At 36.0% G+C, this 21,947-nt stretch overlaps 1 protein-coding gene across 2 annotated transcripts in view; it reads right to left on the reverse strand.

Annotated features, from left to right (window-relative positions):
* The window catches only part of RYK (receptor like tyrosine kinase), a 98,796-nt gene that overhangs the window by 16,391 nt on the left and 60,458 nt on the right, over positions 1–21,947 (reverse strand). For both annotated transcript variants that reach the window (XM_047782849.1, XM_047782846.1), the window contains exons 10-13: positions 12,696–12,765; positions 7,210–7,342; positions 5,856–5,965; positions 5,535–5,694 (exon numbers count right to left, since the gene is read on the reverse strand). In XM_047782849.1, the coding sequence (XP_047638805.1) occupies positions 5,535–5,694; positions 5,856–5,965; positions 7,210–7,342; positions 12,696–12,765 (473 nt within the window). The remainder of the gene's footprint in view (positions 1–5,534; positions 5,695–5,855; positions 5,966–7,209; positions 7,343–12,695; positions 12,766–21,947) is intronic.

Raw genomic sequence — 21,947 nt, forward strand, 5'->3', positions numbered from 1 at the left:
AACTATCAAGACATGCAAAAATGTTAAGGTCTTTTTTTTTGTCTTCTTAGGGCCACACCTGCAGCATATGGAAGGTCCCAGACTAGGGGCTGAATCAGAGCTGTAGTCACTGGTCTACACCACAGCCACAGCAACACCAGATCCAAGCTGTGTCTGTGACCTACACCACACAGCTCATGGGAACGCCAGACCCTTAACCCACTGAGCGAAGCCAGGGATCAAACCCGAGTCCTCATGCATACCAGTCAGGTTTTGGCCAAGCAAAAATGGGAACTCCATTAAGGGTCTTTTAAAGGGCAGAGAAAATGTCCCCTCCAGGGCAGTAATATCATTTGTCAGATGCTACATAAATAGCTAAAATATGTTATTTTATATGAGCAGATATTCCAATGGCAGTGGGGTTACAGTATTTATTTTGCATTTGACTCTGAATTAAGTTTTATAGCTCAAAAGTAGAAGTTTTTTTTTGGTCTTTTTAGGGCCATGCACGCGGCATATGCAAGTTCGAGGCTAGGGGTCGAATCGGAGCTACAGCTGTGGCCTACACCACAGCCACAACAACACAGGATCTGAGCCATGTCTGCAACCTACACCACAGCTTACATCAACGTCAGATCTTTAACCTACTGAGCGAGGCCAGGGACCAAACCTGCATCCTCATGGATACTAGCCGGGTTTGCTACCACTGAGCCACAATGGGAGCTTCTCCCAAGAGCAAAATATTAAATGTAGCCTTTAAACCTCTAACTCCATCCATGAAGGAAAAGTGGGAATAGAGCATAATGATTATCTGTACACATTTTCAATATAAATGTTAAAAAGCAACTTTAACGTGTGTGCTTTAATGTAAGAATTCAAAAAAATATTCAATTCCACAAAAATGAAAGGCAGGGTTTTTATACTAAAGAGTCACACAGTAGTCAAAGGAAACAGAACAGTGTTCCCATTCCTTTCAATCTTACTTATCCAAGGCAAAAGATATTGAGGGGGAAATATATATATATACATAATTTACAATAATCTAAAGAAGAAAAATCTGAACATTTTTGGATCTGAACATATTAACTATAAATCAACAGGTATTCTCACCATCACATTCTAATAAGTACAGCACGGAACAACCTGGGTCACACAGACATTTCAAGTAAGTTTATGCCCAGACATGCTAAAGGTAATGATGATGTAAAAGTAATTCTCCTGTTAATTCCTACCATTCAGTTTGTGGTGATTTTTAAAAATAAAGCTATCAAGTGATCAAGTAGCAACAAGGTATCTGGTATGACTGTGACAGAAAGCAAGTTCTTATATAAATTATGTATGAACTCTTGCAAAATTTATAAAATATCAAAACCATAAAAATAAATAATTCTAAGTATGATATTGCTACGTCTGCTTAACTAAGCCATGTGTCCTCTACACGGACTTTACCAGCTATCGCAGGGCTGAAGAGATGAAGATCACATTGCTTAGAGATGTGTTATCGACTATAGTCTCATTCGTTGAAATGTATCATCTAATTTCCCTGCAGAGTTCCTGTGAAATATGTAACCATAAATGCTATAAAAAAAATCCCAAAAAATTCCTACTACTGCTTAAATATACAATGGAATACTTGCACAGAAATAAAAAAATACATTAAGCAGTGTGTATTTGGGGGGCGTCCACTATGCAAGCAAACAGTACTACTGGCCATCTTGCACACCCCTCTGAAATATTAACCACCAATGCTCCTTTTGCTAAGAGAATAATCAATTCCCAATCTCTTGAAGTTATACAGCATCCTCACGGATTGTCATCTAAGTAAGGAATATCCTGCCCATTAGATCAGTTTTGGGTTCACCACGACTGCCCCCTCATTTCTGCTAAGGCAACTATGCTATGTTTCAATGAGTAATAAAATCATAAAATTTAAAAATCAACAGTTGGAAGTTCCTGTTGTGGTGCAGTGGAAATAAATCCAACTAGTATCCATGAGGACATGGGTCCAATTCCTGACCTTGCTCAGTGGATTAAGGATCCAGCATTTCTGTGAGCTGTGGTGTAGGTCACAGATGTGGTTGGGATCCAGCATTGCTGTGCCTGTGGTGTAGGCTGGCGGTTGTAGCTCTAATTTGACCCCTAGCCTGGGAACTTCCACATGCTACAGGTTCAGCCCAAAAAAACAAAAAAACAATAGTTCCAAAGAATATTAATAACCCAAAGAGATGAGTGAATTAATCTCTTATTTATTTATTTATTTATTTATTTATTTATTTATTTATTTTTGTCTTTTTGCCTTTTCTAGGACCGCTCCTGTGGCACATGGAGGTTCCCAGGCTAGGGGTCGAATTGGAGCTGTAGCCGCTGGCCTACGCCAGAGTCAGAGCAATGCAGGATCTGAGCTGTGTCTGCAAACAAATTAGACCACAGCTCATGGCAATGCCAGATCCTCAACCCACTGAGCAAGGCCAGGGATTGAACCCGCAACCTCATGGTTCCCAGTCAGATTCGTTAACCACTGCGCCACCAAGGGAACTCCTAGGGATGAGTGAATTAATCTTTTAAATTAACTATGGAATGAGATTTTCATAGAAAATGTGAAGACAGTTTCCTTTACTTTTCTGCATTCAAAAATGTTCAGATACAGGCTTTTCTACTAAAGAGGTAAATTTAAAAGCTATACAGCTCTAATTTGACTGATACTGTGTTTTAGAACCACGTTCTAAAACCAAAGTTAAAATCAATTTTTAGCCATGAAAGCAGCTTTGCCTAATGTAGAAACTGGAAGAGAATTCCAGCCATAATTTAGAACTTCTGAATAGAGTTGGCAACCCTAAAAATAAGCACCTTATCAAAGAGGATACAACTGGTCCTTACTGTCATTCAATAGAGCAGCTGTGTGCTAGCCTCAATCAAACTCTGCTTTCCTTTTTTTATATCATTTATGAAAAATAACATCAAAAATAAAACAAACACACAAAAACCCCCACTTCTTTCCCCTGAAATAAGTCCAGGTTCTCTTATTTATAACTGTGAGAGCTGTGTGGGCTGCTTTGCCTATCTGTATTGCTTTACTTGGAATTTTAACTTCTTGACATTAATGTTAGAGAGAGAAGCTTTATTTTATTATCACAGTTCTGAAAGAATAGACTAGGTCTAGTTTCTCACTGCTATACAAACTGAACCCTCAGGGCTCATACCTAAGTAAGAGTCAGGATTTATTCCTCCCACCTCCATTCACTCACCCTACAGACCCTCATCTCTGGCTGGGAAAGGGTGGCAACATGAAGCACGTTTACATCCACTATTAACCTCTACAGCTGCTCCATGAAGCAAAACATCCTTCTTTTTTTTTTGTCTTTTTAGGGCCGCACCCGAGGCATATGGAGGTTCCCAGGCTAGGGGTCGAATTGGAGCTATAGCTGCCGGCCTATGCCACAGCCATGCAGGATCCAAACCATGTCTGTGACTTACACCACACTCACGGCAACACCGCATCTTTAACTCACTGAGGAAGGCCAGGGATCAAACCCACAACCTCATGGATACCAGTCAGCTTCATTAGCCACTGAGCCATGACAGGAACTCTGCAAAAAATGTCCTTCTTATTGTCATTCATATTTACTCTGCTCATCTGACAAATGTCAGATACACTGTTTGTATTTCAGAGACAAAGTATTTTAAAGACATGCATAATGGAAGACCTTCTTTTACAGAAAAAAAAATTTTTTAAATACATATGTAAACTGTTCATTCACATCAAGTGACCACATTTTATCAAGACATCTGGTATGCAGAAAAGCACAATATACCAAATAGCTAACCTAGCTTTTGAAAAAGAAAAAAAAAATTTTTTTGTCTTTTTCTTTAGGGCTGCACACACGGTTCCCAGGCTACAGGTCTAATCAGAGCTACGGATGCCAGCCTACACCACACTCACAGCAACGCCAGATACAAGCCATGTCTACAACCTACACCACAGCTCATGGCAATGCCAGATCCTTAACCCACTGAGCAAGGCCAGGGATCGAACCCACAACCTCATGGTTCACCGTTGGATTCGTTTCCACTGCGCCACGACGGGAACTCCAGAAAAAGAAAAAATTTTAAGTCAAAAGATTATAATAACAAGAGTAGGTTCTCAACAAATCATTCTCATTTCAAGAATTTTAAATTGGAATAACAGTTTTTCAATAAAGAAGTCTCAGATAATTTCAATTACTGAGCATAGTGGTTTGAATGGTAGCCCCAAAGATATGTCCATATTCCAATCTCCAAACCCATAAATATCACCTCATATGACAAAAGATGTGATTCAGTTAAGGACCCCTGACAGTAGAAACTTATCCTGGATTATGAGGTAAGTCCTAAATACAATCATATGTATCAGAGTAAAACAGAGGCAGAGGAAGTTCTGAAAGACAGACACATGGAGGAAAAGATGATACAAGAACACAGAGGAAAGAGCTGCAACCTCAAGTCAAGGAATGCTAACAACCACCAGAAGCTGGAAGGCAAGTAAGAATTCTCCCTTAGGGTCTACAGAGGGAGCATGGTCCTGTCTATACCCTGACTTCAAACATCGGGACTCCAGAATTCAATTGTGAGAGAATAAATCTCTGTTGTTTTACCACCAAGGTTGTAGCAATTTGCTGTAGCAGCCACAGGAAACTAATATACTGGGGAAAAGCGTGTATTAAAAGAGTAGTCCTTAAACCATACAAACTTAGTAAAAGGTTAACCCTATATTATAAATAAATGATATCAATAAGACACAAGATAAAATATATCTTGCGTAATATAGCTATAGTAAGCCAAATTTTTACAGTTGAAACTGAAGCAAATTACTCTAGGATTTCACATGTGGCACCCCACAGATATCACTGAGTGATAGAGGTGGACTTCACAGGCAGAAGTTTTTAACTAATATCTAAATATTCAGCAACGATAATGAAGTACAGAAAGCAAGACAGAGAAAAATAACCTTCCCAAGTCAGACTTAAAAGTGACAAGTTAAAAACAAAATACTTGCAAAATACACACAAGTAAACATGGCTTCTGAAACTATACATCATTAAGTATAAAGGATCTCAATATATGATATGCTTGAATGGGCAGAACCACCCAGAAACTGACAAAGGACCACAAATTATACAGTCCATAATACATGGAAGAGGTCATTTGAAAAAAGAAAAGACTGAATCTTTATTATCTGACAACAATTTAGTCATCTGGAAAGTTAAATAACAGAAATAATCAACTGCTTTAACTTAGCATCACTTTTAAAACTGGTATAGTGTCTACCTATCTCACAGTGCTAAAAGCCTCTTCAAAGCTTACTGCGAGGAAGAAATGTGATTGCATAGTGATGGTCCATGGTTTGGCACAGTCTGGGTCATAGCTTATCTCCACAAACTAGCTGACTAAGAGCTAACTATATTTGCTTTCTGAATAAAAAATTTTGGGGAACAGTTATTAGATTAAAACACTGAAAAGCATTTTAAAAACATTTGGAGCCTCTTCTCCATTCTATTGATATAGAGCCCAGCACTTACCACATCACTAGCACTGGAGAACTCATTATTAACCAGACTTTCAAGAGCCATCCACCGAACCGGCCTGTTTTCATTGTCCCCCAGACAATGATAGTCCATGGGGAACAAGTCTCTGGAGAGGGCATTGTCTGTGATCTTAACTTGAAGTGTGTCATCAATGCTGAAAAGTAAAGACATGAATATCGTATCGAATACGATCAGAGTATTTACAAAATATGGACCCATGGTCACTCTTAAATATAACAGCGTGACTCCTGGAAAAAACCCCAAATCCAGGGAGTACTAAACACCAAACAACAACAACAAGCTCAGAGCACCTACACACAGTTCCTAGCAGCCAGGTCTTTGTGGATGACTTCCCTTCTGGCCAGATAGCTCATTCCACAGGCAATCTGAATAGCCATGTGGACCAGGTCTTGTTGAGAAATTGCCTGTGGTAACAGAAAATGACAATGTTGGCAGTTAAGACAAAAATTATGATAGTTGCTTATTTTGCTCCATCCCAAAATACATCTTTACACCTACACACTGTTTTAAAAAGCTACTTCTTGACCAAGAATATAGTCCCATAGCTCCCTACACTTTTATCTACTATAGTCCTTATCATTCTGTAATGTAATTTATCATTTATTTCATACTCTCTCTCATCTGTTAGGCTGATCCTCCTAACATCCAGCAGATACAGTAGCTTCTCAATAAGTATCTGTCCAATAAATGCTGAATAATCAAGGTACTATTGCAAATACTCATTATTCAACTTGTTCCTTTCTTTCACAGTAAGTTTTTATTAGGAGATTATCCCCTGGGGACCATTTTCAAACTAATACAAGTCTATTACAGCTCTTGATTGATGTGCCCCTCCAGGGCCAGTGTGTCAATACCACACACAGGGTGAGGAATGAAATTCTTCCCCAGGTGATGCTATGGGCCACGGCTTCCAACTACCTGCTGGAAACCCTGGCTTTAATCTGTCAATTTACCAAGCGTATCATACATATTAAGCCAAATATGCAATGAAGCCTTTGAATCTACTTTCTCCTGGCAACTGTAACAAGTACATTATTAGAAATCCTAAAACCACCTAAATGAGGCTACAAGATACGTAGACAGCAAGACACTCATTAGACTTTACTACTACCTACCACTACAGAATGGGTCTGGAATCTGACCACATGCTTCACAGCTATGAGCACAAGTAGTGAAGAAAAACTCTAAGATGACTGACATCTTACAGCCAAGCATATTAAAAATATCTTGAATTATCCTCCACAGCCTGCATTTCTAGTCATCACTAGCATTTTTTTTTTTTTTTGTATAATGTGGACCAAATGGTTCTTTAAAGTCTATTTCCATTCCTAGAAGGGGGATCTAGTATAAGTACCTTCAAAAAGTTATCAGGAAACTGATTGAGATGGTGTTACAGAGGGTTTGAGATGATTACAAATAATATACAATGGTTCTACAGGGGAAAGTTCAGCATCAAAAAAGTGTAAGCATCAAGACATGAATCACAAACTATTATCCTCTAAATCAACAGTGATAAATATCTTCTGGTCCATTCTGAATTTCTTCTTGCAGGCCTCTGAACATTTTATATTAAAGAATATTAACATCTACTTTCAAAGATATTATTAGAAGCTACTGGTGTAACTGGTATTTGGGCAAATTTTCTCACCTGCGGATTATTGGCTTCTACTAATTTGCACTGGCGTAAAAACAATTTAAGATTCCCCCAATTCATGTAAGGCAATATCACCATGGGCTTTTCTCCTTCTTCTATACACACATGGGTAATAGGGAGAAGATTTCTATAAAATAATAAGTCAGGAGGAAGACAAGTGAAACATAAAACTCAGGGGGTTATTTTTAATAAAAAGCAATAAAATAAAGATAACCTAAAACATAACAAGAAAATTTCAAACATACTTAAAAACATATTACCATAAAAGTGCAACATTATAAATGCTCTTTTAGACTAGACTTTGTTTCCCACATATGTATTTTCTTGAGAGAGAGAAAATTATAAACTCAAAATTGTTTCCTTTGGACTAGATTCTCTTAAGACAATACTCCAGTCACACTAAATCTTTACTTGGTAATCAGAGAGACCTAAAAAATGACTTAACTATGAGCATATGATAACATCACACTTGGTTCATCATCACACTTAAGAGAAAAAAAAAAAAAAGGTTCCAATGCAGTCTGCAGAAAAGAATATAACAATGAATAGCTTGAAATTGTCACACGAAGCCAAGAAGTTCTTAGCAGGTCACATGGGATTTAGAATGAGATTTCTCAATCCTAAATTTACCATTTATTATCTATGTGACCATCTCTCTTGGCCTTAGTTTCCAAACCTCTAACATGGGGATCTCACCAACTATACAATGTTGGTGTGATGTGCACATAAAGGCAAAGATGCAGTTAAAAAAACAAAAACAACAACAACAAAAAAACTTGTCCTGTTAAAATTTCCATGGCTCACACAAATACTTTCATCCTATTGCCTAATGACATCTCTTCCAACTGTACCCGAAAATAACAATTTTTTCCCAAGATTATGTAACTTTTTACATAATTATCTCATTTCCCCCACTAAGCTAAAAACTCTTAGATGGTAAAAAATAAACTCCTTTTTTTTACACCCAATGCTTTGTATTCTGCGCCACAGAAATAAGCATTTAATAAACATTTGACAAGTAACATGAAAAAACAGTCTTAAAAATTTTCTTCCTCCTTAACTTAGAAAACTCTACTTCTAAGGATATTAATGAGGAAATTATCAAACATAAGAAAGCTACATGAACAAGGATAGTTAATGCAATAACTACTAGTAAAGAGTTGGAAACAATATGAATGTCCAAAAGTAAGGAAATACGGCCAAATAATAGGACAGTGTATAACAATCACAAAGACATGTTAAGAGAATATGAGTAAGAGCTTATTTTATAGGAAGGGAATATATAAAATTCATATTTGTTTGCAGGATAATTATAAATACAGAGTAAAAATAATAAAACTCTGCACAGAAATATACAGGGGTAGTTGTCTTTGAGTTGTGGGACTTAAGATCATTTCCACCTTGCTCTTCTCTCTTTCTTGAATGGTCTTAATTGAGTATGTATCTCTTTTAAAAACACAGTCACACAATTCTGGCCTAACATTGCACATGTGGAAGTTGTGGGCCCCCTTGTGCTGTGCAGGAGTTACTACCAGGGAAAGCACTGAGCCTGAAGAGCTGGGAAAATGAGGACTCAAGAGATCAGTGAACCTGTATGAGGTAACCTCTCTGAGGTAAGGCTTCTGCTTACACTGCAGCCTGAGTGGCAGTGATGACTGGTCCTACTTTATAAGTGAGGGAACCCACGGAGGGGGAAAAGGGTGTACTAATCTGCCGAGGACAGAGAGCAAGCATACAGAAGAACAAGTTCACGTCTTCATCTGATTCTAAAACGCTTGTGCTTTCCCTTGGGTTACTGGACATTCCCTCCCAGTGTAGCGAGGTGAGTACAGGGGACATGACAGAGCCTCTTTTCACACCAAGTCCCACACATACTAAAATGACTTCACAATAGGAAGGTGGAAGGAGGGAGAACTGGAGGAAGGTCAAAAGGTACAAATTTCCAGTTATAAGATAAATAAGTACTAGGAATGTAATGTACAAGCTAACGACTATAGCTAACACTGCTGTATGATATATAGGAAAGATGTGAAGAGAGTAAATTCTAGGATCTCTCATCACAAGGAGAAATTTTTTTTTCTTTTCCTTTTATTGTAGCTGTAAGAGAAGATGGATATTAGCTGAACCTATGGTTACTTCACAATATATGTAATCAAACCATCATGCTGAATGCTTTATATTTATAAAGCATGTCAATTCTTCCTTAATTAAAGTGGGAAAAAATGACTACAGTAGGCGTGCACTCAGATTTAACTGAATATACCATGATTTCAGGGGTAACATAAATAGCTGCCCAGTCTTTTTAACTCCCAAAAATTATTTCTCTGCTCCTCTCCTCATGACTGAAATTCACTGAGCAGAGTGAAAGGAATTTGACCCAAGCACAGTAAGTCTGCTGCATAAGAAGAAATCACTTATTCTATCACCAGAGGATTAAAAGTACTCTAGGAAAAGTTTTAACAAGCTGCATGAAAATGTTTCAAAGTACAAATGACTTCTTCATTCTGCCTTTTTTATAAAGATAAGGAAGGTAAAGAGGAAGGTCTGGGATCTATAAGAAGAGTGGATAAGGGCAGAAGCAGGTGCTACAGAGGAAAGGCAGGGGAGCTGAGGCAAGAACTATGTGCGATTCTCAGTCTTGCTGAGCTGCCTGCAGTGTAAGAGCAGTGAACATTCAGCAAAGAGCTTGCCATCAGGCACTGCTGGGCCAGTGGAGAGTCAAAAAATTATCCTCACAAATTCTAATGGAAAAAGGAGTGAGAAGAATTTCAAAATGCTTTAAAATATTGCAACACTTTTTATCTCTTAATCACAGAATGTTGAAACATGAAGTAAAACATAATAACTAGTTTTAAAAAAACTAGTTTTAAAAAAAAGATAAAATCTGAAACCAGGTGTCACTTTTTGTTGAGTATATTTAGTTTGCTTACTAAATTCTATAATATAATCAATGAAAATCATTATTTCATTCTTACCCTCATGCCTAGCAGAGTTGCAAGTACAAAATGGACACTTACTGAATGAAAACAAAGGAATGAATAAACACATACATACACACAGCCAGGAATAGCCTAGACATCAAAAAGAGGTCAAATAGAAATGTGCGGTAGGCCCTAGTCCCCTTAAAAAATGAAATAAACTGCTACAGTGGATAGAAAGAACCACATACTTTCTATATATCGACACTGTTTTGCTCATTAAAGACAAGAAGTCCTGGTATCACTTTATGGCCAGGCAGAACAATTAACCAGGAACAAACCATAACTTGTCTTTAGAAAACTTTCCCTAATCATTGAAAGTGCAGTAACAAATAACCCTAATTCAGTAAGCCATCCCATTCCACCATCTCAGGGTACCCTGGGGCTACTAATTCATCCTGGGTGGATGCTGGAAAACCCTACAAGCTTAAAGCTGCCTGATAAAATGCTGCAAATGCTTGCTCTGAACATTACTGAGCCAAAGCACCTTTGGGCTACAGCGGATATAAAATTGCTTCTTGAGAAAATCTTGTCTTTGTCTATATTTATCCCTGCCACCCACTTCTGTGCTGAAGTAGTACAGAATTTCCATCAGGGTAAAAATACCAGTTAAGCACCTAAGTACTAGGTTAACATTATATAATAGTATTAAATACTTTGGTTCTTCCCCCTAGGGTCATCATGATAAGTCAAGTGCTCCCAACATTGTTAATATTGTTGACAAAAGGATGAAAAGGACAACTGACCATTATCCAGGTCTTGTTTTGTAACTCAGAGGAAACAAAATGTGTGTTTTAGAAAACACAGTCTAAGGGACAAGGTATCTATCCATTCCTCTGCAAATGAGTTTATTCTTGGACTGAACCAGCAAATCAGGCCAATGGAAAGTAACAATTCTTAAACCATGTGACTTCAACTCTTCAAAAGGACATCTTTAGTCCCTCATTACTGTATGGTCAATTTTTTTCAAAGGTCTCTGGCTATCCGATTTTCAATGAAACTAAAAAAGTATATCTATTCACTATCTTAATCAACATTCCAAGTATATGACAACCCTAATGAGACATCTGCCTCAGAATCTGAAATCAGAAAAAGGTTTCTCCCCCAAGACACATGTATGTTTCTTCTCCTTCTTTTTTTTTTCTTCTCCTTCTAATACTAAGATTTATCTGACTTCAGCATTGCTTGCCCAGAAGCTTAGTGTTGTTTTATGTTCAATCACAGTGAAATAATTGTTTCCTTACTGTTGGCTTATTTGTGTTCTTTTCCACCACCACAATGCCAAAAAAACTTTCATTTTTACTACCATTTTATTGATCTTACTATAACTGGCTTCTTTTTAGGTTCTCAAATTCTGTTGAGTATGAACCAAAGAATAAATAAAATTCAAAAATAAAACTCTGTGTAGTCATATTTTGGCAGAACTCAACTGCTCAAAGTACATAGAAATTACCATGCATAATGCCTTTTGCACACATCACTTTTTTTTCCTTCCAGAAGTCCAGTCACTATTACAGTTTTAAACATAATAAATTATGTCTATTTACTTACCAAAATTGTAGCCAAATTTTCAGTAGGCACACAAATTAAGCTGACTCTACACAGTGCTTTAAAAACAACAACAAAACCTCGCCAAAACATTGATACTACTGCACATTGTGATACTACAGTTAAGCCTTTTTTGGCTTAGAAGACAGAATCTTTTATTATAGCTCTGTAAAGAGGATTGATATTAAGCTTTTTAAAAAAAGTTCTTCACATAGAAATATAACTATTTTTAAAAATTCATACTGCAAACCAAAGAAAGAGACTGGTTAAATAGAATATAGTGTATCCATTTAGGGAATAATTATGCAGTCTTTTAAATGTGGATATAAATTTATAGTAACATGAAAAGTGAGATACAATATTTTGCTAAATGAAGAAGCATATTAACTTTGCTAAAGATAATGGTATTGTGACTGTATAGGAAAACATCCTCAGTTTTTTGGAAAATTCATGCTGGAAATGCGTGAAATTGTTGAAATATTCAACTTTAAAATATATTCACATTCAAAAATTTCTATATATCTATATTTACCTAAATAGGTGACAGATACATACACATGCACAACAAAAATGGCAAACTGTTAACATATCAATGAATTTAGGAAGTGGGCTTACTTATGTTTATTGTTCTTGTCTTTGGTACGTCCTAAATTTCATAATAAATATTTTTAGCATATGTATATCATTATCCTACTTTTTAAATATAAATATAAACTCTTTCCTGAAAGCTCAGCTGCAATTATCCAGATGTGGGCTTACATACTCCTCTTTGCATTTTATAATGTTTTTAAATTTTGTGCAGTGAACATGCATTTCACTTTTATATTCAAGAAAAAAAAATTAAGCTATTCCAAAAATGCCTTCAAATCAGAACACATCACAACATTCTTTAAAATATAGTATACAATGATACCACGCTTAATACTTAAATGCTGGGTAGGTTTCTCCTCTTACCTGTGATGAAGACCTCGTAGCTTACAGCTTTCAGTGAGCATCATTGTCACCTGAATTTCAGAAGCTTGATCTATATAAAGAAAAAGACATTGTCATAAATAGTATGATAATATATATATGACATCAATATTTTCTGGTATTAGTATGTAACTAAATCAGACTATATGGTAAATTTTTACTAAAAGTTATTTTTACTAAAAGTTATAGGTCTATTTGTAGAAGGTAGAGTCTCGCTGGCGAAGTCAATATTTACAAAAGCCATTAAGGATAAATTTGACTACATAAAAATCAGAAATCAAGTAAGGTTCCAGAAACAAAGCAGAGAAAGTAATTAATAAGTTGGAAAAATATCTGCAACACATAAAGCATATAAAGGGCGAATTTCATTTTTCCCCCTTCTTTAAAGAACTCATAATGCTGTACAGTAGAACATGACAGAACACTGTAAATCAACTCTAATAAATTTCTTAAAAAAAGAACTCATACAATAAGAAAAAAAATTGAAAAAGAGGCAAAGTATATAAACATATAGTTTACTAAAAAAAAAAAAAAACACAAATAACCAGCAAATTAAACAATAAATTTCCACATCACTTCTAAGTAAAGAAATCCAAATTAAACTAGGAGATAGCATTTTCCTCACCAAACTGAAAGAGGAAAAAAAAAAAAAATCAGCTACCTGCCAGATTGGACAAGTGAGGAAACAGGCTCATCAATACCATCTTGGGGGAAGCAACATCTAATAAAATTTTAAAATGCATATACCTTTTACCATAATCAATCCTATTACTAAAAGTCTACTCACAAAAGTTCACATATATTTATCTATATATAAAATACACCAAGAATACTGCTCAATTTTAACAGCAAAAAAACAAAGAACAACCAAAATGCCCATCAACAGAGAGCTAGTTAAATTAGAAAGTAAGAGAAAGACAAATACCATATCATATAACTTATATCTGGAATCCAATATATGGCACAAGTAAACCTTTTTCACAGAAAAGAAATTCATGGACTTGGAGAACAGACTTGTGGTTGCCAGGAGGGAGAGGGGTGGGATGGACTGGGAATCTGGGGTTAATAGATACAAACTATTGCCTTTGGAATGGATAAGCAGTAAGATCCTGCTGTATAGCACTGGGAACTATATCTAGTCACTTATGATTGAGCATGATGGAGGATAATGCGAGAAAAAGAATGTATATATGTATGTGTGACTGGGTCACTTTGCTGTACAGCAGAAAATTGACAGAACACTGTAAACCAACAGGAAAAAATAAAAGGCATAAAAATAATGGAAAAATAAAAGGCATTCATTTAAAAAAAAAGAATACAATGCAGTTACATTAAAAAAAAAATCAGAACTGTATGTTAGTGACAGAGGAAGATGATCTGCAAGGTATATTAAAATTTAAAAGGTGAAAAACTGGAGTTCCCATCATGGCACAGTGGTTAACGAATCCGACTAGGAACCATGAGGTTGCGGGTTCGATCCCTGCCCTTGCTCAGTGGGTTAAGGATCCAGCGTTGCTGTGAGCTGTGGTGTAGGCTGGCAGCTACAGCTCCGATTAGACCCCTAGCCCGGGAACCTCCATATGCCGTGGGAGCAGCCCAAGAAATGGCAAAAAGACAACAACAAAAAAAAAGGTGAAAAACTATGTGTGATCAGTTATATTTCAAAAATGAACCTATGTGAAAAATCAGATATATCTGAGTGCATTTTTTTCCTTACTCATGGAGTCATAAGAAATTGTTTATGGTTATTACTTTTAGAGATGGGAGAATTTACTTCTTACGCCTTTCTGTCCTGTTTATACTTTCTAACCTTACAAACATACAGCTAGAAAAAAATGAACACAGGTGTTCTGACTGGAGATGATGGTATATTTTACTGTTTTCTTTTTCTTACCTCTATGTAGTTAAAAACAAACAAAAAGAATTTATATTCATAGAAAAACATTTAGTTTAATTTAATAGCCAAAATTAGTGAGGATATTCCATTTTGTTTTCAGCTTCAGAACTCATGGTTTTGGCCTAGGTAACAAAACAAAACAACTAAAATTGACTTTTAGTTCAATGTTTTTGAAATAAAACATGATTAAGCAATTTACCAATATCTTTAGTCTGCATCTTCAAAAGAATCTAAAGCCATCAAATATGTGCACAAATATATAAGGATTCCCCATTTTATAGGGACCACTATCCTAACAGTATAAAGGATTTTCTCCCAGTTTGAAAAGAATGTTTCATTAAGTGAGTAGAGAATTTACATTAAAATTTGAAAATGAGTTTTAATTTAAAAAAAAAAATGGTTTTTAGGAATTCCCACTGTGGCACAGGGGGTTAAGAATCCAAATGTACCAGCTCGAGTCATTGCAGAAGTGTGGGTTCAATCCCTGGCCCAGTGAAAGGATTTGGTGTTGCTGCAGCTGTAGTGGAGTTCGCAGCTATGGCTTGGATTCAATTCCTGGCCCAGGAACTTCCTGGACATTTAAAAAAAAAAAAAGGTTTTTAGATATCAAAAACAAAATTAAGAGCAGATCCTTTAAAGTACTTTCAAAGAAACCAATAATAAATTTGTATGTCAAGAGTTAAAAAAAAAAAAGTAATAATTTATTAAGTCATCTGATAGAAAGATGTGCAAAAAGCCAAGACCCACATCCCAGCCCTACCTAGTAAAATGCTGAACCAACAATAAAATCCTGACCACTAAACTCAGGCACCATGGTTACATATTCACTGTTTAAAAGTGGAGCAGCCCCAATCAGGCCAGCAGACAGAAAATCCAAATGAAAAAACATGACAATGGAGTTCCTGTCATGGCTCAATGGTTAATGAATCCAACTAGGAACCATGAGGTTGCAGGTTCGATCCCTGGCCTCACTCTGTGGCTTAAGGTTCCGGTGTTGCCGTGAGCTGTGGTGTAGGTTGCAGACGCGGCTCGGATCCTGCATTGCTGTGGCTCTGGCGTAGGCTGGTGGCTACAGCTCCGATTAGACCCCTAGCATGGGAATTTCCATATGCCGCAGGAGTGGCCCTAGAAAAGGCAAAAAGACAAAAACAAAAACATGAAAGCAATACAAGAGATCTATGGGATAATATAATATATATGCATAATAGGGATTCCAGAAGGAGAAGAAAAAGAAAAGGGGATAAAAAATATATTTGAAGAAATTACAGCTGAAAACTTTCCAAATCTAAAAGAAACAGATATTAAGATACAGGAAGGTCATAGAGGGCCCCAAACAAGTTGAACCCAAACAGGTCCACACCAAGACATATTATAATAAAAATGGCAAAAGTTAGAGGGAGGATTCTAAAGGCAGCAAGATAAGTGAAACCCCATAAGGCTATAAGGCGATTTCTCTAGAGAAACACTATAGGCCAGAAGAGAGTGGCAAAATTTATTCAAAGTTCTAAAAGGTAAAAAAATTGCAGCCTAGAATATTCTACCTAGCAAGTATATCATTTAAAATACAGGAGGAATAAAGAATTTTTCCAACAAATAAAAACTAAGAGTGCAGCAATACTAAACCCACCCATGGCATATGGAGGTTCCCAGGCTAGGGGTCTAATTGGAGCTGTAGCTGCTGGCCTACACCAGAGCCACAGCAATGTGGGATCCAAGCCGCATCTGCGACCCATACCACTGCTCACGGCAACGCCAGATCCTTAACACAATGAGTGAGGCCCGGGATCGAACCCACAACCCCATGGTTCCTAGTCGGATTCGTTGACCACTGAGCCATGATGGGAACTCCAAACCCATTCTAAAAGAAATACTGAAAGGGTTCCTCTAAATAAAAAAGAAGTAAGAAGAAATAGGATGGAGGAAATCACAATTGGAAAGCAATCACTTAAGTAAGCCAGAATACAGATGTAAAAGGAAATATATCTAATTAGATCTGTAAAAGGAATCCAGATCTAAAAGGAAAAAAAAAAAAACTATTGTAAAAGTGACAATAAACAAAAGGAACAGCAAAAGGACAAACATGAAAATGTTAAAAAAAGGACTTCAAAATCATAAAATGTGGGGAAGGAAAGTAAGAAAATCTACTTTTTTATTTTTATTTTTTTAGAAGATGTCTGAGCCTACACGATCAGGCTAAAGCAAGCAGATATAGGAAAGGGTTAACATACTTGAAAAACAGGGCTACCACAAATCAAAACCAAGCATTCACAAAAACTAAAAAGAAGAGGACACGAGCATAAAATAAAAGGAGATCATCCAATAAAACAAAGAAAGGAACAAAGGAGAAACATAGAATCAACTGGAAAAAAAGGTTTAAAATGGCAATAAGTACACATTTATCAATAATTATCTTAAATATCAATGGAATGAATGCTCCAATCAAAGGACAAAGAGTGGCAGATTGGATTAAAAAAAAAAAAGTCTACAATATGCTGTTTACAAGAGACTCACCTTAGGGCAAAGGACACATATAAACTGAAAGTGAGGGGATGGAAAAAGATATTTCATGCAAACAGAAAGACAGGAAAGCAGCAGTTGCAATACTCACATCAGACCAAATAGACTTTAAAACAAAGGCCATAAAGAAAGACAAAGGACAATATTTAATGATAAAAGGATCCATTCAAGAAGAGGACATTACAATCATCAAAACATATGCCCCTAATATAGAAGCACCCAAATACACACAACAAGTATTAACAGACATAAAAGGAGAAACTGATGGGAATACAGTAACAGCAGGAGACTTTAACAAGCCACTCACACCAATGGAGAGATTCTCTAGACAGAAAATTAATAAGGCAACAGAGATCCTAAATGACACAATAGAAAAGATAGACTTAATTGACATTTTCAGGACACTGCATCCAAAAAAACGAGAATATACATTCTTTTCAAGTGCACATGGAACATTCTCAAGGATTGACATACTTGGGGCACATAACATACTGAGACACAAAATAACCTCAACAAACTTAAGAGTATAGAAATTATTTCAACTATCTTCTCTGACCACAATGGCATTAAACTAGAAATCAATCACAGGAAAATAAATGAGAAAAATTGTCTACACGGAGACTATACAACATGCTACTAAAAAAACAATGGGTCAACAAGGAAATCAAAAGGGAAATTAAAAAATACCTCAAACAAATGATAATGGAAACACAACCATTCAAAAATCTATGGGATGCTGCAAAGCAGTTCTTGGAGGGGAGTTCATAGCAATACAGGCCTTCCTCAGAAAAGGAAAAAAAATCTCAAATCAACAACTTAACCTACCACCTAAAAGAATTAGTAAAAGAAGAACAAACAAAACCTAAAGTCAGCAGAAGGAAGGAAATCATAAAGATCAGAGAGGAAATCAATAAAATAGAGATTCAAAAAACAATAGAAAAAAAATCAATAAAACCAAGAGCTGGTTTGCTGAAAGGTTAAACAAAACTGACAAACCTCTGGCCAGACTCACCAAGAGGAGAGAAAGAACTCAAATGAACAAAATAAGAAATGAAAAAGGAGAAATCTCAACAGATACTGCAGAAATACAACAAACAAACAAACAAAGCCATAAGAGAATACTATGAACAAATATATGCCAACAAATTTGACAACCTAATAGAAATGGACAGCTTTCTAGAGACATACAGCCTGCCAAAATGGAATTAAGAAGAAACAGATCAATTGAACAGACCAATCACTAGAAATGAAATTGAATATGTAATAAAAACACTCCCTACAGACAAAAGTCCAGGACCAGATGGCTTCACAGACAAATTCTACCAAACATACAAAGAGGAACTTATCCCCATTCTTCTTAAACTTTTCCAAAAGATTGAAGAAGGAACACTCCCAAAGACATTCTATGAAACCACCATGACCCTAATACCAAAACCAAAGATACTACCAAAAAAGAAAATTATAGGTCAATATTTTTGATGAATATAGGCACAAAAAGTCTCAGCAAAATTTTAGCCAACCAAATCCCACAATATATATAGAAGATCATACACCATGACCAAGTGGGATTCATCCCAAGTTCACAAGGATGGTTCAATGTATGCAAATCAATCAATTTCATACACCACATTAACAAAAGAAAAGGCAAAAACCACATGATCATCTCAATAGATACAGAAAAAGCATTTGACAAAATTCAACATCCATTCATAATGGATGGAGGGATCATACCTTAACATAATAAAAGCCATTTACAACAAACTCACAGCCAATTTAATACTCAACAGAAAAAAGCTGAAAGCCTTCCCACTAAAATCTGGGACAAGATAAGGATGCCCACTCTCACCACTTTTATTCAACAAGTATTGGAAGTCCTAGCCACAGCAATCTGACAAATAAAAGAAATAAAAGGTATCCAAATTGGAAGAGAAGAGGTAAAATTATCACTCTATGTAGATGACATTATACTATATATAGAAAACCTTAAGGACTCCACATAAAAACTACTGCAACTGATTGACGAATTCAGCAAAGTAGAAGGATGCAAGATTAAGAAATCGGTTGCATTTCTGTATATTAACAACGAAATATTAGAAAATGAAGATAAAAATACTTTTTAAAATTGCACCCCCCAAAATTAAATACCTAGGAATCAACCTAAGGATGTGAAAGATTTTATATGCTGAGAACTATAAAACATTAATCAAGGAAATTAAAGAAGATTCAAAGAAATGGAAAGATATTCCATGCTCCTGGGTTGGAAGAATTAATATCATAAAAATGGCCATACTACCGAAAGCAATCTACAGGTTCAATGCAATCCCTATCAAATTACCCACGACATTTTTCACAGAACTACAACAAACAAACCAAAACTTATATGAAACTATAAAATACCCAGAACTGCCAAAGCAATCCTGAGGGGGAAAAAAAAAAAACAACAAACAAGCAGGAGGCATAACTCTCCCAGACTTCAGACAATATAATAAAGCTACAGTAATTAAGACAGTGTGGTACTAGAACAAAAACAGACATATAGACCAATGGAACAGAATCAAGAACCTAGAAATAAACCTAATACCTACAGTCAATTTATCTTTGACAAAGGAGGCAAGAATATAAAATGGGGAAGACAGTTTCTTCAGCAAGTGGTACTGGGAAAACTAGACAGCTGTATGTAAATAAATGAAACTAAACACAAAAACATTCTCTGACATCAACCACACAAATGTTTTCTTAGGTCAGTCAAGCCAACAGAAATAAAAAGAAATGGAATCTAATCAAACTCACAAGCTTTTACACAGCAAAGGAAACCATAAAAAGAAAATAAAGACAATCTACAGAATGGGAGAAAATAGTTGCATGTGATACAACCAACAAGGGCTTAATCTCTAAAATATACAACTTATACAACTCAACAGCAAAAAAGCCAACAACCCAACTGAAAAATGGGCATAAGACCTGAATAGATATTTCTCCAAGGAAGATATACAGATGGCCAACAGGTATATGAAAAAATGCTCAATATCACTAATTATTAGAGAAATGCAAATCAAAACTACAATGAGGTACTACCTCACACCAGTCAGAATGGCCATCATTATACAAGTCAACAAAGAGAAAAGGGTACCTTCCTACACTGTTGGTGGGAATATAAGTTGGTATAACCGCTATGGAAAACAGTGGAGGTAGCTCAGAAAATTAAATCTATAACTACCATGTGACCCAGCAATCTCACTTCCAGGCTTATATCTGGACAAAACTTTCATTCAAAAAGATACACGCACCCCTATGTTCACAACAGCACTATTCACAATAGCCAAGACATGGAAACAACCTCAATGTCCGTTGACAGATGAATGGATTAAGAAGATGTGGTAGATGCACACAATGGAATACTATTCAGCCATAAAAAAGAACAAAATAATGCCATTTGCAGCAATACTACTCAGCCATAAAAAAGAACAAAATAATGCCATTTGCCATTTGTAGAAAGTCTCATACTAAGTGAAGGAAGTCAGAAAGAGAAAGACAAATACCATATAATACACTTACATCTGGAATCTAATATATGGTACAAATGAACCTATCTACAGAAAAAAACAAACTCTTGGACTTGGAGAACAATTTTTGGTTGCCAAGGGGAGGGGGAAAGAATGGGATGAACTGGAAGTTTGGGGTTAGTAGATGGAGAGTATTATTGCATTTGGAGTCGATAAGCAATGAGATCCTGCTATATATATATAGCACAGTGAACTATATGTTCCACTTGTGATGGAACATGATGGAGGATAATGTGAGAAAATGAGTGTGTGTATATACATATATATGTGTGTGTGTATGTGTGTGCGCGTGTGTGTGTGTATAGTGCAAGTTTGATCCCTGGGCTGGAACTTCCAAGTGCTGTAGGCACGGCCAAAAATAAATAAATAAATAAAAAAAAATAAAAACAACATTCCAAAAGAATGTATCTCAGAATTACTCAATCAGATGGAGTTATCTAACAATTCTGAAGCAAATACTGTGGTCAGCGCACTTCCTCTGTGTTTCTCATGCAAACTATGACTATATCTTCACTAAGGACTCACTGTGCTTTCTCTTGTTTCCATCTAGCTCAGAGAGAACATTATAACTACAGTGGTAAGACACAGAAACAAGCGAGTACAATTCAAATGTGTACGGAAAGAGAAATCTTATCTTGTGCAACAGCCCCAGTATCTGCATTGTGTTCTCTTATCACTATTATTTCCTTTTTTTCCCCTTCCAATCCTAAATCGACCCAATTCTGTACGGACAGAAACCTTTTCTGTTCATTCAAGATTCATTCAGAACAAACTGAAAACAGCCCAGTTCTAAATTATCCACAGAATATTTACAAATCCTAGAAGAAGTATTAGAATTAAGGGGAAATGTTTCCTTTAAAAAAAATGGAGAAAGTATAACAAAAGGCAGAAGTTATTAACTTAGGGCTCAAATCTGACATTTATAACAGTAATAATGCAAAATATCCTTCAAAACTAATCAGAAAATCTAGTGAGACTGAACCTAAATGTCAATCTTTAAAAGTGTTGTAGGGTTAGAAGTGAATGAATAAAATAAATACTGAACAATATAGCAGGTTAAACCATTAGTTTAGAAAAGATAAAAGGTGTAAGCATGTGTTTGCATTTGTAGATCCTTAAACAAGCAATTCTGTGATATTAAAAAAAATCAAATTCCAAAGATTTTTTGGTTAGATTAGTACAGCCCAACTTTTAAAAATAAGAACAAACCCTTGGGACTTTCCAAGAACTCCTTTAAGTACACTTAGAAACATAAGT

The sequence above is a fragment of the Phacochoerus africanus genome, chromosome 1 (genome assembly GCF_016906955.1).
Source record: "Phacochoerus africanus isolate WHEZ1 chromosome 1, ROS_Pafr_v1, whole genome shotgun sequence".
In the NCBI taxonomy this organism is placed as follows: Eukaryota; Metazoa; Chordata; class Mammalia; order Artiodactyla; family Suidae; genus Phacochoerus; species Phacochoerus africanus.